The sequence below is a fragment of the Notamacropus eugenii genome, chromosome 7 (genome assembly GCF_028372415.1).
Source record: "Notamacropus eugenii isolate mMacEug1 chromosome 7, mMacEug1.pri_v2, whole genome shotgun sequence".
NCBI lineage: Eukaryota > Metazoa > Chordata > Mammalia > Diprotodontia > Macropodidae > Notamacropus > Notamacropus eugenii.
In genome coordinates, this window is record NC_092878.1 from 151,152,355 (window position 1) to 151,167,272 (window position 14,918).

At 42.8% G+C, this 14,918-nt stretch overlaps 2 protein-coding genes across 3 annotated transcripts in view; both read left to right on the top strand.

The window, feature by feature from the left end:
- The window catches only part of SCARB2 (scavenger receptor class B member 2), a 68,735-nt gene extending 64,302 nt beyond the window's left edge, over positions 1–4,433 (top strand). The window contains exon 12 of the mRNA XM_072624099.1: positions 3,980–4,433. Within this exon, the coding sequence (XP_072480200.1) occupies positions 3,980–4,018 (39 nt within the window). The 3' untranslated portion in view covers positions 4,019–4,433. The remainder of the gene's footprint in view (positions 1–3,979) is intronic.
- Positions 4,434–14,232: 9,799 nt separating this feature from the next.
- Positions 14,233–14,918, top strand: part of NUP54 (nucleoporin 54) — a 29,436-nt gene continuing 28,750 nt past the window's right edge. The window contains exon 1 of one of the 2 annotated variants that reach the window (XM_072624096.1): positions 14,233–14,744. In XM_072624096.1, the coding sequence (XP_072480197.1) occupies positions 14,678–14,744 (67 nt within the window). In that variant the 5' untranslated portion in view covers positions 14,233–14,677. The remainder of the gene's footprint in view (positions 14,745–14,918) is intronic. The other variant, XM_072624098.1, reaches the window with a different exon arrangement.

A 14,918-nucleotide genomic window follows, 5' to 3' on the forward strand; every position in this document is an offset into this window, starting at 1 on the left:
AAACTAGAAAAAAAGATGGAAGAAATTATGTTCAGAGCAACACCTTAGACTGTGTATCACAATAAACTCCAAATAATTACATTACCTAAATGGAAAAAGGTAAAACATCATTAAAAAAAATAGAGAAGACATCTTTCAAAACTATAAAGAATTCTTACCCAAACAAGTGTGAGATATGAGTATAAGAGATAGAAAGGACAATTCTTATTACATAAAATGGAAAGTATCCTGGGCAAGCCAAAGTTACTGACAATTAGAATTAGTCTATCAGTCAGCAAGCAATTATTAATGTTTTACTGTGTGCCTGGCACTGGGTTAATTGTGAGAGATAATGAAGAAAGTAAAAAACAGTCCCTGCCCTAAGGAGCTTACAATATGAGGGAGACAACGTGTAAATAAAGTTATACACGAGATTCACATAGAGGAGACAACAGGGAAATAATTAGAAAAAAAACTTTCACTTTAATTTTCTCTAAAAAATATATAATTTCTAAGAGAAATAAATACTGATGAAACTATCTAAGATGAAGCCATTCCCAAAAGATAAGTGGGGCAAAGGATACAAACAGCCAATTCTCAAGTGAAAAAACACAAGCTATCAACAGCTTTACTAAGAAAAGATCCAAATCACCCATAAAAAGAGATAAGCAAGATAAAATAACAGTGAGGTTCCACCTCATATCCATCAGATTGGTAAAAATGACAATTGTTGGAGGGGGTATGGAAGGATAGTCACACTAATGTAGGGTGGGTGGAGTGGAATTTGTTTACCTAAAAAGTCACTAAACTATGCATACCCTTTGACATTCATACCGCTACTAGGCTTATCCCCCAAAGAAATCAAAGGCAGAGGGAAAAGGACTGGTACATACAAAAATATTTCTTTCTTTCCTTTTTTTTCTTTGCAAAAAATCTTCATGAATATTTTAATGAGTTACATACATTTTATCCAAGATGGAATTCCTTATTCAGAGCCCAAAAATGTAGGGAGACCCTAAAAATGTAGCAGAAGCACTTCCACACACTGGTTTCAGTAGTATAGTTTGTGCAGAAATGTTTCCACTAGATTCATAGAATGCTTTAGATGAATACTCTTCATTTGGTCAACTGTTAAACAGTCTCCAGCTCTTCAGCAGGCTCCCATTTTTGGTTAATTGTGAAAAGCTTTCGAGGCTGGGCAGGATTCACATTTTCCCACGGTTCTGGATTTCTGTGTCTGTCAACAGTCACATCACTTTTGTAAAGGGAGTCTATGGACATGTAGGCTGCTCCACATCCAGCAATACTCACAAATGTAATTAAAGGAATAAGTTCTTTCTTTTTCATCATGAGTTGGAAGATGTTCATGATTGATACTTTTAGAGTGACGGTCAGGGAGGACGACCAGGTACTGGAGCGAGGGTTGCTTAAGCTGAGAACTGTCTCCCTACAAAAATATTTCTGATGATGCTTTTATGGTAGCGAACAATTAGAAAGTAAGGGTGTGCTCCTCTGTTGTGGAAAGAGTGAAAGAAATGGGATTTGTGAACAGGACAGAGTATTTTTGTGCTGTAAGAAATGATGAGTATCACAGAGAAACCAGTGAAGACTTGTATGAACGAAGGCAGACTGAAATGAACCAAACCAGAACAATTTACAAGATAACTACAATAACAGCATGAAGCAAAATTACTTTGAAAAACTTCACAACTGATTCAGTGGCCACCAGCCATTACTTTACACAATAATTAATGAGGAAAAGAAGCTCCCACCTCTCAGTAGGGAAAGTGGATGGACTAGAGGTGCTGGATGATGAATGCAATCTTGGCCAAGGCCTAGATATGTGTTTTGCTTGATGGGGACAGATGTATTCCCTCCACCTAAAAGCATCAATAAAACATTTTTGTGTATAGAAGGAAACAAGCACAGAAGGGGATACAAACAGATAGATGGAATTTTGTTACTGCCTCGTTAAATTAGGGATCGAGGCAGGGGAAGAATCTTAACCCAAATCTTTCTGGTTGCATATAAGTTCTAAAACATGTACAGATATACAGATAGATAGATAGATAGATAGATAGATAGATAGATAGATAGATAGATAGATAGATAGATGTTTATGTATATGTAGAGATAGTTATCTCTGTATATAAACAGGTGTGTGTGTGCGTGTGTGTGTGTGTGTGTGTGTGTGTGTTTATATGAGAGGCAATGTGGATTCCAGAAAGACATGGGTTCAGGTCCTATCCTATATATGCCATATACTACCTGTGTGATCAAGTGTCAAGACATTTGACCTCTCAATGTTCCAGACAATTCTCTAAGATTAGAAGTTGCAGAGAAAATACCCCATCTGAACTGGTAGAAGGAGTTCTCTCTATGTTCTCCCAACCCCAATGAAATCATAAATCCAGCATTAAAAAAAAGTGTGCGTGTAGACACATACACACGTCTTTTTAAAACTGTAACTAAAGTTTAAAGCTTTACATAGTCACCTTTCTCATTCATTATGTCTGCTGATGTAAAGTTCACACACACACACGATTTCATTTCCAAAAGAGAGAGACCCTCATTAAAACTAGAAAGCAACCATCCAAATGCTTCACCTATTACAATTTTAACTCTATTGAACAAATCTTTTTCGAGCACCTGGTATATGCAGCTTCCACGCAACCCTTCTTTGATGCCTAAGAATAGTAGGTGGTAGGGATGGCTGGTTAGGTACATCTGGGTTCTCAAAGGGTTTGCCAACAGAGTCAGGGTCACATAGCTACTAAGTATCTGAGGCTGGATTTGAACTCAGGAGGAAGATGATAATTCCAGGCTCAGTGCACTATGGCACCATCTAGCTATCCTTAAAGTACAGGCTCAAGCAGGTCTTACCAAACTGGAGGAGTCTTTAATATTAACATGACAATGAACTGTGTCCAGAAGTGTGCTGGTAAATGTTTAACAACCAGCCCTGATAGCAGGGAATGGAGGGGTGGAGAGTAGGAAGGGGGAGGAGGGAATGGGAGGAAGAAGAGGGAGGATGGGGGGATGGAATGGATGTACACAACACACTTTTAAATCTACTCTGCATTATTCACACTTTCTTAAGTCTAGATAATTAACAAAACAGTCACTAAAGCCCTGATTTGGACTTTGCTAAATTTCGGAGGTATAGATATTATCACTGAAAATTCAACAATGGAGCTCACCAGTTAGAGCTAACTCCAGCACACCCCTGGCTATGGGTTCATCTCCTGAGGAAAAGCCTAGCCAAGAAGTCTGGACAGGCCTATCACCAGAGTGGCCACTGTGTAATGAATTCTTTTAGTCAAAGGAATTCTTGGACTGTCTACTAAGACACGGAGAGGTTTGCAATCTGTTGGTAGAAGCATAGCCACAAGCATGAAACTATACTTTTATGAACTACTGAAGTAAATGCTGTGTATGTTAGGTGCCGGGGGTTTGGTTGTACTAGCCCTAGCAGTCCCATAATGGGCAGCTAGGTGGAGCTGCGGTGGATAGAGTGCCATGCCTGGAGTCAGAAAGACTCCTCTTCATGGGTTCAAATCCCTTAGTAGCTGTGTGACCCTGGGCAAGTCACTGGAGAAGAAAATGGCAAACCATTGCACTATCTCTGCCAAGAAAACCCCAAATGGGGTCATGGAGAGTCAGAAATGAAAGAATAAAGCAGTTCCATATAAAACAGCTTCCCTAGAAATCTTTCCAGCCAGGTTGTCATTTTTCTTTTCCATCTCAGCCAAATAGTGTAAGGTAGTAACCTTATAAATAAGGATTATTTTTTAAGACACATACAAACACCTCGGCACTTAGTTCCTGTTACTGTTAGCTGAGCCCTATTTGTACAGGAATCCCAGGACTGATTTTCTGAGCCAGGACTTTTAAACCCCTTTGATCAGATCCTCCTAGCCTGCCTTCTCATTCCTTGGGAAAAAGGCCTGGCCTTCTTGAACCTGACCATTCTTTCTTCCTTGTGTTGTGTATTCCTCAGGGCACTGCAGATGAAAGGGCACCACTCATGAGGACCTGAGATCTTCCCTCCTACTCAAGCTTGATGAATGAACTATGCAAGCAGACAAAATTTCAACCACTACTTCTTTGGGAAAGCATCTTTGTGTTCATCCACAAGTCAGTCAACAAGCATTCATCAAGGGCTTACAGGCACTGTGCAAAGGGTAGGGGATTCAGACAGAAGCAAAAAGAAAAGATGGCCCCATCCCTCAAGGACCTTACCTTCTAATAATCAGCTAATTAATTAATTTTATGCACTATTGGTATGGGGGAAAATACATCATCAGTGTTCCAGCTGGCTGCTAAATTGGGTTTTGAAGGACTGACTGACAGTGACTGGAGATGATCCTTTCTGAAATCATCTGGTCCACTGCAGGTTGCTTTTGTGTTCATGTTTGTGGCGGGAATTTTAAATAAAAACTCTTAAGTATTAATTATTTGGGAATTGTTGGGATGCCAGCAGCTCTAGAATAGGGCTACGCAGGTTCCCCCGCCCTGCTCTAGAACTTTCATATCACCCCTTGTGGTTAAAATGTCTCTCCATCCCATGTTAGATACTGGGACTAACATTTTCTGAGATGCTACATGTCCATAAAAACCAGCTTCAGCAATTACTTCATCGTCTCATCTGAAAACCAATCATCATATAGAATGTATGTCTGCCTGGGTCCTCCCTTCCACCCACAGACTGATGAGGCGTTTGCTGTAATCACTGAAGATGTCACCCTGTACAAATTGTAATTATGACCATTAACACCACACCGGGGAATGGCTGACTCATGGCTGGTCATATATCTGAGTCAGGCCCTTAGACTTGGCTTTTAAAAGGGAGAGCAGAGACAGAGAACAGAGGAGAGACCCCCAGCTGAGACAGGAAAGAAACTACTTCCAGACACCTAGACTCAAGTTTCCCTGGCAAGGAAAAGCCTGCATGCCTCTGAGGCTGTCCTAGGGAGGTCCAGCCCCAGGAGAGGAAGGGACCGTGTGGCAGAGGAATAAGGATTTCCAAAGACAAATAAAGCAATCTCCAGACCAGGCATTCTGGACACTGTGAAGTACAATGCTGAGTTCCTGGACCAAGTAGAAGGATTTGGAACCAAGAAAGAGCCAGAGCTGAAGAGGGGCCAGAGTCAGCTTCTGAGCAGAGCTTGCCTTTCTGTTGGTATTGTTAGGTTGTTTGGACTCTGCAGATCTAGAGGATGGAGTGCACTCGAGGCATAATCTAACACACTACACTTAGAATCAAAAAGACCTGGGTTGGAGTCCTCCCTCAGATACTTAGGAGCTGTGTGACCCTGAGCAAATCACCTGCTCTCTCTGGGCCTCAGTTTACTCATCTGCAAAATGAAGGGGTTGGATTTGATAAACTCCAAGTCCCTTCCAACTCCAAATCTATGAGCCTATCATCAATTCTCTAGTATTTCTCAGTTCTTTCCCTTTGTTGGGGACCCTACCTCAGTCCTTAAATCAGGAGGGTTTATACGGTGTACAGGGTTATTGCTTTTCTCTGAATACCATTCTTTTATGGGACCATGGGGAAAGCCTCAACCATAAGATGGTTCCATAAATCTGGAAAACTATATAGGTTGTCTGGGGAGGGAAAAGGACTTACCTAAGGTCAACTCCTTAATGACCTTCATCGCCTTCCCTTTTCAGGGACCCTCAACCCTAGGGTAGCAGCCAAGGAGGTAGAGACTGCAAGAGATGGAAGAAAAATTAGAAAGGTCATTTGAACTGTTCAAGTACTAAGATGGGAATCACTACTGTTTTGCATTTTTTGCTGGGTTAAATAAAGTCTCTCCTATATTCGGTATATTGTTAGCCTGAGTGCATGGAAACTGAAGTTTCTTTTAATTTATTTTTGCAAAGATCAGCCAGTTAGTAAGAATTTATTAAGCACTTAATATGTGCTAAGCATGTGGGATACAAAATAAGGTAAAAAAGACAGTCCCTGCCCTCAGGGAACTCCCAATCAAAATGAGGGAAATAACAAACAAAGAAATATATGCAAACAAGTTATATGCAGGATAATTAGGAAAGAGAAGACACTAGAATTTAGAGGGTTTGGTCAAAGTTTCTTGTAGAAGGTGAGGTTTTAGCTGGGACTTGAAGGAAGTCAGGGAAACCAGAGATGAGAAGAGAGACCATTCCAGGTATGGGGGGGAGCCAGAGACAATGCCCAGAGCTGCCCCTTGTTTCCCTGGAACAGCCAGGATGTTATTGCCAGCAGTGAAGAGTACATGCTGGTAAATGAGACATAAGGAGATTCAAAAGGCTGAGAGGTGGGGCTAGGTTATGTTTGCAAGGATCTTGATAAGAGTTATATTTTGATATCCCTAGATTCAGGGGAGCAGGGCACAAAATTAACCAAATTCCGATGTTCTTGGAAGAACCAGGAGAGCAGTATCAACTAATGAAGGTGTCTGTGAGAACCTCCCTTCCCCAAGACTCAATGTAATTTCCATAAACCCAGAACTATGGATCGCAGGTGAATATTCTGGTAAAATAACTGGTCAGGCAACTGGCAGCTGAGGGTCAGATGTCCACCTCTCTCATAGTAATCTGATTACTTTTAAGATAAAGCTAATTCTATTTTTAAATTGACTTAGAGGATCTTAGAATCATGGACTGTTAGCCCTGCCTGGAAGCTTCCTTCCAACTTATTTCAGATGAGAAACTGAGCTTCCCAAGAAGTCATGTGACTTTCCCAAAGTCACATAGCTAATAGACTGCAGAGCCATGATTAGAACCCTCCTCTCCTGGCTCCTAAACCAATGATCTTTCCATGTCTACTCCACCATCCCTCCAGGAAGCTTTGGACCTCAGACATTTATGCTAGGTGGGGGTGAAGGATTATGGGGATTATGTATGAGAATGGTAGGATGGGATGATAGAGGAAACCTCTACTGATAGGGTTATTACGCATTCAAGGGTTTGGCCATGCACATATACTCTCTCGCTTGGTAGTCACTGCAGATACATGTGGAAAATTTCAAATGGAAGAAAACTATTTGGGGGATTTGAGGAACATTAATGATAATGTTATAAAAATACTGAGACATAGTATTATGACAATGTTCTTGTCTGATGTCTCACTTGAGTCAAAGATTTACCTAGTCTTCCTTGACTAAAAAATCTTAAATCAGTTTGAGGGAGGAAGAGTGATTTATGGAAACTAAAATCAGTTGAAGTTGTTCTTGTTTATGGTGACCAAACGAGGATGGGGAAATATCTTTTTGTCTGATTAAGAGAGCTATTTCTTTTTACCTTCCACCAGATCAAATGGGGACTCCTAAGAGGCAGTGTTTGGTTTCAGAAAGATTTTTCAATGAGGCTGCCCCTGCTTTGACATTCTAATTGTTCTCTCTGGTACTTTCTTTTTAGTTGACTGTGGAATTTCATCTTTTAATTCATGATAACTGTAAAATATAAGTTGGAAATTTCTTGGGGGAAAGGGGATATTTTGATAAGAAGAAGGGTTGGAACCTCTCTCTAAGAAGAAATGCTTACATGCTAATAAATTGTCTTAGACAGATTTTGGCTAAAATCCAGAGTATAGATTGTTTTCCTCCATATAGTACTCTATTAGAACTAGTCAAATTAACAAGTATTTATTAAATACCTAATATATGCCACTTATTATGTCAAGCACTGAAGATACAAAGAAAGGCAAAGGTGAGTTTCTAGGAGACCTCATTTAATGGAGGAGATAATCTGCAAACTCAGGCCATCTCCAGTCGTCCTGATTGATATCTGGCCACTGGTCCCAGATGGCTCAGGAGGAGAAAGTGAGGCTGGTGATTTTGCACAGCCTCTCTCCCTTAAATCCAATTCACTTGCAAGTCATGGCATCACTTTCCTGATGTCAGTCTTTGAAGGACAAACAACAATAACCTTCAAACAACTAGGTATGAACAAGCTATAGACAGGACAGAATGGAGATAAACAGAGGGAAGATGCCAGAATTAAGAGGGATGGGGAAAGGCTTCTTATAAGAAGATGATTTTAATGTTAAAAATTGTTTTAACACGTAATTGGGGGGAAAAGGCAATTATATATTAAAAAAAAGAAAATGAGATTTAGCTGGGACTTACAGAGATAAGGAGAGTGTTCTAGAAACAGAAAGATTATGAGAATATGTTACTGAATGTACATACATGTGCAGTTTTTCCCTCTCCAATGAGCTGTCACTAGCCTGACCAAATCTATCATGCAGATACCCAGTGGCTACCTGAAAAGTGGTTTATGAGATGCTAACTTATAAAAACTAGAATCCCAGCCTTTCCTGCTCTGGTGTCTCACAACTTTCAGGAAGTCATCATCCAGACCCCACTGGCTATTCTCCCCCACAGCAACAAGGAGACTACAAGAAGAAAAATACACGTGGTTCTTGGCAGCTTCAAAACAACTTTGAGTTGGGAGCTCAAGGTAACATCTTGGGAAGCATCTCCTGAATCACGGCCACCCATTTGGAGAAAAATGTGCTTCTGTACTTCATGGACTATCCTTTTTGCTGACATGTACTGAATGGGGGCAAATGTCAGTGTGCTAGGTACAGCTAGCAAGGAAGGTCCCTGAGGAGCAAAACTGGAACAGACAGATAGCACCAGAGCTGAGCGCTGAGGTTTTTGACCTTTCATGTAAGGCTATCTCACATTTGAATTCAGGAACTCTGGAGAAGCTTTTCTGATTATCAAGGCTCATCATCTACTTCAAAATGTAACCTTTATAATGACAATAGCTAGCATTTATTTATACAACACTTTAAGGTTTGCAAAATACTTTACAATTATCTCATTTTATCCTCATAACAACCCTGGGAAGTGGGGGCAATTATTATCCCCATTTTGCAGATGAGGAAACAAAGGCAGGCAGAAGGTAAGTTCAGGGTCACACAGATAGCAAGTGTCCAAATCTAGAGCTTTATCCACTGTACCACCAGCTGCCTTATTTGGTCAAACCACAAGGTGATTTAACATTTAGGTTTTCAAAAAACACTTAGCATATTTTTACCTGAAACAATTTCTACATGTGTTCAAAGACCAATATAATCATTTGGTATTCCCTTGTTACTGGCCTTAAGTCTGTGGGGTTTTTTAAAATTTAAATTAAGAAAAATTAATGAATAGCCTGGGATTTAAAGGGTTTCTATGTCTCCTTGGTGCTTGCTGTAGGATGATATTTAATTTGAAATCTCTAATTGATTTGTGCCAATTTTCTTCGTATGAAGTAAATGCATTTTAAAGACTTTTCCCCCTCAAGTCTTATGCACAATATGGTGGCACCCACTGTACACCAAGAATCCATATATTTCGTTACTTTGTTGGATCTGCGATCACATCATTGTGGGTGTTATTTACTTTTCCACACTCCTTAACAGGAGGTCCTGCTAATATTGGGGGAGAAGGTGGTCTCCACTCAATTTTGAGTGAATACCAACAGAGTCCTTGAACTGCCAACAAGCAGGCATTTACAAGTCAACAAGCATTTATCAAGTGTTTACTGTGTGCAAGGTGCTGCGATAAACATTGGGTATACAAGAAAAACTAAAGTCCTTGCTTTCAAAGAGGAGGGGGTGACTAGGTGGGGAGGGGCAGGGTCTTGGAAAGGGTGGATGGGGAGGCGGTTGTGTTTGTCCGTCATTCTCAAAGAGGACCAAGATGGGGAGGCAAGGTATCTGCAAAAGGAAGTCAGCAGATCCAGGAGTGGAAGCCTGAAGGTGTGACCTGGGCAAGTTCTGAGAGGAACTGACCCATCAGAGCAAGGCGCCCCAGGGATCTTCCAATCATTTATCCTCCAGTCTTCTTACATAACTGTTCCACTTTCTTTTCTAGGCACACATCTTTGTGATAGCATCTTTTATTCTGTGTTATTCTTCATTAGTAATGTGTTGCTGCCCATCTTTGCTCACCATGAGGCATTCCATTGCCCTGAGGGTGATTACGACCTTTAATTCTTCAGACATTGTGGTATTCCATGACTTGCTGCCATGGAGCATTCTCATAAAAATACTGATGTTAAAAAACATAGACCTATCTGTCAGAGAGAAGCTTGAGCTCATTCAAAGTACTACTCAGTTTCCCAACCTTTCTATTCTATACTAGATACATCCATGCACTCTGAAGCCCATAGATCAGACAACAATAGGTCCCTGCCCAAATTCCATTTAATGGCTGTTTTCTGGACCCTCCAGGCTTAAGAGTGATTATCAATAGGAACTGTTGCTCTTTCCCTTCCAGCTTGATTTACTTATATTTTTTTCTTTCTCTCATTAAAGGGGCCATTCCCTGATTACTTCTTAAAAAGGCCTATTCACTGAATGGGCATCACCTCATTCTAAGTGAGCACCTGAACAGGATTTAGGGGACTGTCATCTCCAGTCATCCTGATGAATAGTTGGTCACTGGAGCCAGATGGCTCAGGAGGGGAAAGTGAGGTGACCTGAACAGACCTCCCTCACTCAAAACAAAGTCAAGTGCAAATCATGTCATCATTTTTCTGATGTCATGGTCTTCTTCAAAAATGAAGGACGAATACAAGATCCATCTCCAACTTTCGTCTGAGAAATATATACTTTATGAGCTGACCCTCTGACTGTAGCTATTTTTCAACCACTTGTTTTTAATTCTGTGCATAGTAAAGTTGGACCATCCTAAAGTGACTCGGGTCACTCCTTTGCAGGTTTGTAATCAACACCATGTCAAGGGTATTTAGAGAACCTCTGTCTCTACAGGGAATCTGTCTTCTTTGAGATTGCCCAGGTTCAGAACTGACACATCTGATAAGAGTATATATCCCTCTTTCATTCTTTTCTTGATATTAATATTCAGAAAACTATTAAACAAGATCATCTCTGTTACAGCTTTCAAGAACTTTAGGCCTTTTGATGGAGAACCTTTGAAAGGTGTCATTTTGTTCAGCTCAATGTGTCCTCCTCAGACACAGCTCACTCTGGGAGGTGGTGAGCAGTATCATCTCTTAAAAGAGGTAGAATCAGTAGAGAAGAAAACAGACTTACAGGAAACCTGCAAGATCCAGCCAAGCCCAATTAGTTTCATCTTCAAATGCCTTCTGGATGACTTGGCTTAGATGGGTCTCTCACTAGGCTCTCTCTCCATTACTCATCATTTACCTCTTTAAGATTTTACAACCAAGATTTTGCATTTACAAATGTAATGAGGTCACATTTTGTGATGTGCCCCTGTTAATTTGGAGGTGGAAGAGACGCCATCTTCAATTTCTTTGCTCATTTATGAGACATCTCATTGTTTTTTTGTTTTGTTTTTTTTTACAAGACCTGAAATCAAATGAAGCAAATACATTGAGAGCATCTCCCTTTACAGAACAATCTGTGGTTGACCCCTAAACAATTGAAGCCAATTAAGAATACATGCTACTCATTGGTAACTCATGAGAGAGTGGCCTTAAACCCTGGCATCAGCAAAAACTGTGTTTCCCTTCTGCCTCTAACACATAATGGCTATATCACCCTGGGAAGGTCCTTAATCGCTCAGGGTCCCAAGCAGGCCTCTAAACTGCAGAATGGTTTGCACTGGTAGAGGGGGTTACCTATATCAATGAAACAAATCATAGGTCAAAGTCTTTACAAACCTTAGTCTTGTCAACATCACAGGGAATTAAATGGCCAGTGTTATTCAACTCATTTTGTAGCTGGAGGACTAGTCAATAGAACCCAAATCTCTTGGCTTTGCAGCTCCAGAGCTTAGCACAGTTTCTGACACATAATACGTGCTTACTACATTTTATAGACTGACTGACTGCTGTGGTTGGTTGCTGCCACTTGACTTTTCTTGTCCTTGAAAGGAAAAACCATTAAAAAGCCAAATAAAATAGTTAGCCACTGCTGGGGCTTTTATTTGAAAATATGGTTGATTTTAAAAATTAAGCTGGTTATTGAGATTTGCTCTTTATAACAGAAGGGGATCTTCAACTTTGGCCTGTCATAACTCTCCCCCCACTTTTTAACTACTCTTCCTTTCTTGCTATTGAAGAAGATATTCAGAATACTACACATTTAGTTTTTACAATGGACTCATTTAATGTGATTCTAAGAATGCTTGTTTCTACTTTAAAAATAAAATGTTTCACTAATAAAGTTATCATTTTTACAAAACTGAATCTAGAAGTTTTTGATGGCACCCATGACTAGGTTTTGACTATTTGTTCTAATGGTAGTTAATCCCAGAAACTCCAAAGGAATCAGAGAAAAGTTGAAAGGAAAGAATGGGGAACGTATTTGTTCTTCCTTGGGTTTCCTTGTGTCCAAAAGTTTGTTTGGGCGTTTTCAGTGTGAAAACATTTGGGAAAAATCTGTGGCCTACTCATTGGATCTGACAACCAAAATCATAGATTGTTTTTTAAATCCTCGCAACCTCATAATGTAGCATCACTTCATTCATTCGCTAAACAATTTCTAATTATCTCCTGTTTGCTGAGAACTATGGTAGGCAGTCTCAGATATATACAGAGTTTAGGCAAAAGACAGTCCTTGTACTCTTAGAGCTTAGAGTACAGATATTACAGGGAAGGGAAAGGTAATAAGTATTTATTATACCTACTATGTACCAGGCTGGGTATCTATAGTACTACAGAAATATTATCTCATTAGATCCTCACAACAACCCTGTGAGGTACAGTTATTAATGCTATTGTCCCCATTTTACAGTTGAGGAAACTGAGGCAAACAGAGATTAAATGACTTGCCCAGGGTCACACAGCTAGTAAGTGTCAGATGCTAGATTTGATCTCAGATCTTCCAGGACCAGTGTTCTATCCGCTGTGCCACCTAGCTGCCTCCAATAATTTAGGGGGGGATGATACAAATAAAAAACCAGTAAACAAAACTGAGCAGTGGTCAGAAAGGTAGGATGAGAACCAGGAAAGAAAAGGGTCAGGAAAACCTAGAAAGGAAAGGGCTCCAAGGAGAACTGTCAAACGCTCTAGTAGGGTCTGTAAAGTGGAAATTTGTGCCAGTTAAGACATCTTTGTTAACTTTGTCAAGAGCCCTTGTTAAAGATCTTTGTTAACTTTTCAGTTGCATGAAGAGAATGGAAGCTATATTGCAGTGCATTAAGAAGTGAGAGAAAAAGTGGAGGCACCTAGTATAGAGGGTTTTTAAAAGGGTAATATTTATGTGATACGATCTGAGGTCTAGCCTGTCTCTTGGAGAAGAGCTAAGGCTATATCTCTACCACCAGCACTCTAGCTGGGGGACAAGGGGCAGGGAAAGACAGAAGAGGTAAGCAGTCCTCAGGAGTGAAGCCAAGGCTGAATGCTCTTTCAGAAAGAAACGTCTTTGAACATATAGATTAAAATGATATTCATCTGATACCTGGAAAATATTTCTGGCCTAGGGGCATAATGGGTTCTGATCAAAAGTTGCTTCCCTGATTCTTCTTATGGGGGGAGATAGCCACTCACGAACCTGGCTCCTTCCCACCACATGCTGGGGACCCAGAAAACCATCACAGCTCTCAGAATTCTCCAGTAAACGAATTCATGAAAGGAGAGTTATCCAGCAGCAGCAATAGCTGCTGGCTGCTTCTGCCCACCTCAGTCCATCCTCGAGCCCCTGGAGAGATTTTCCTAAAATTCAGGTCTGATCATGTCACCTCCCTACTGCCTCCAGGAACAAATGCAAACAACCGCTTGGGAAAGATCTCAGCAAACCTGCAACTCTAGGGGTCCAGGTAAAGTTTCTCTAGGATGCTCTACAGGGAAGCACGTGCCCAGCCCTGGGACCAGGGCGGGCTTAGGGCGTGGCTAAGGAGGGGCTACTTCTTAAAGGAACAGGCACTTCTGGTATCTCCTGCGCAGCTACTTTACCCAGAGTTCATCGGGAACGAGCGAAGGGCGGGCTCCATGGAGGCGGGGCTTTAGACCTGAACCGCCCACAAACGGTCAGGACTGCCCCCATCAGTGCCCGGTTAGACGAGATGACGTAAGGGAGCAGGCCCACGTCCGAGCCTAGGACACACAGACGTAGGCGCCAGGTCAGGCACGTGACCCGATGACCCAGGCACGGCGAGCTGGATGGGGGAGAGAACGGGCGTTGGTTTCGAGCCGGGGCCCAAGCAGGGGGCACCCCAGCACCCCGGCACCGGGAGCGCCCCGCCCCCTCTCCACCGCCGAAATCGGGCGTCCGATGAGCCCCGCCCCTGCATGGGGAGGGGAAGAGCTTCCATAAAGGTCTCTAAGACCCAATCACAAGCTGATCCCAATCCGCGGGGGAGGGGAGGGCTCTGGGGCGCGCTTTCCCCCTCTTTCCTCTTTGTCTCTTTCGCATTCTTTGTTCGCACGAGGGCAGAGAAGGAAACCTTCGGGAAGGAGGACGGGAGAACAAAAGGCAGGGACAAACCCCCAAAGATCCCCGCGGAGACCCTGGGGGGGCGGGAGGAGGAAGGTACCAGTTTCCAGGATTTGCCCGGGCCGGCTGAAGGATTCACCGTGCGCATGCGCACTCTCCCCGCGCCGCGCCTCGCGTAATACTTCTCGGTGACGTCACAGACGCGACGCGGGCTTCCTCCGAGGCCCCGCCCCCCCCGCCGCCACCTGCCGCTCCGGGAACCCTCAGGCTTCGGGTTGCCGCTGCTCGGCCGGACCCTTCCACTGGTTGCACCGAGCGCCCCGTGAGAGCCGCCGCGGCCCCGGCGGCGCCATGGCCTTCAACTTCGGGGCTCCCGCGGGCGGCACGGCCACGGCCGCCACCCCCGCCGCTCCCGCGGGTGAGTGTGCAGAGCGGGGGCGGGGCGGGCTGGGGAGATCCGCCGGGGACCCCTCCCGAGGGCCGCCCAGGCCTGCCCGGCCCCGCGTGGGTGCGCCCCCAGCTGAGGGCGGGGAGGGGACCCTCGAGGGCCAGCCGGGCGGGGGTCTTCAGCGAAGAGATTCAGGGTCCCCCC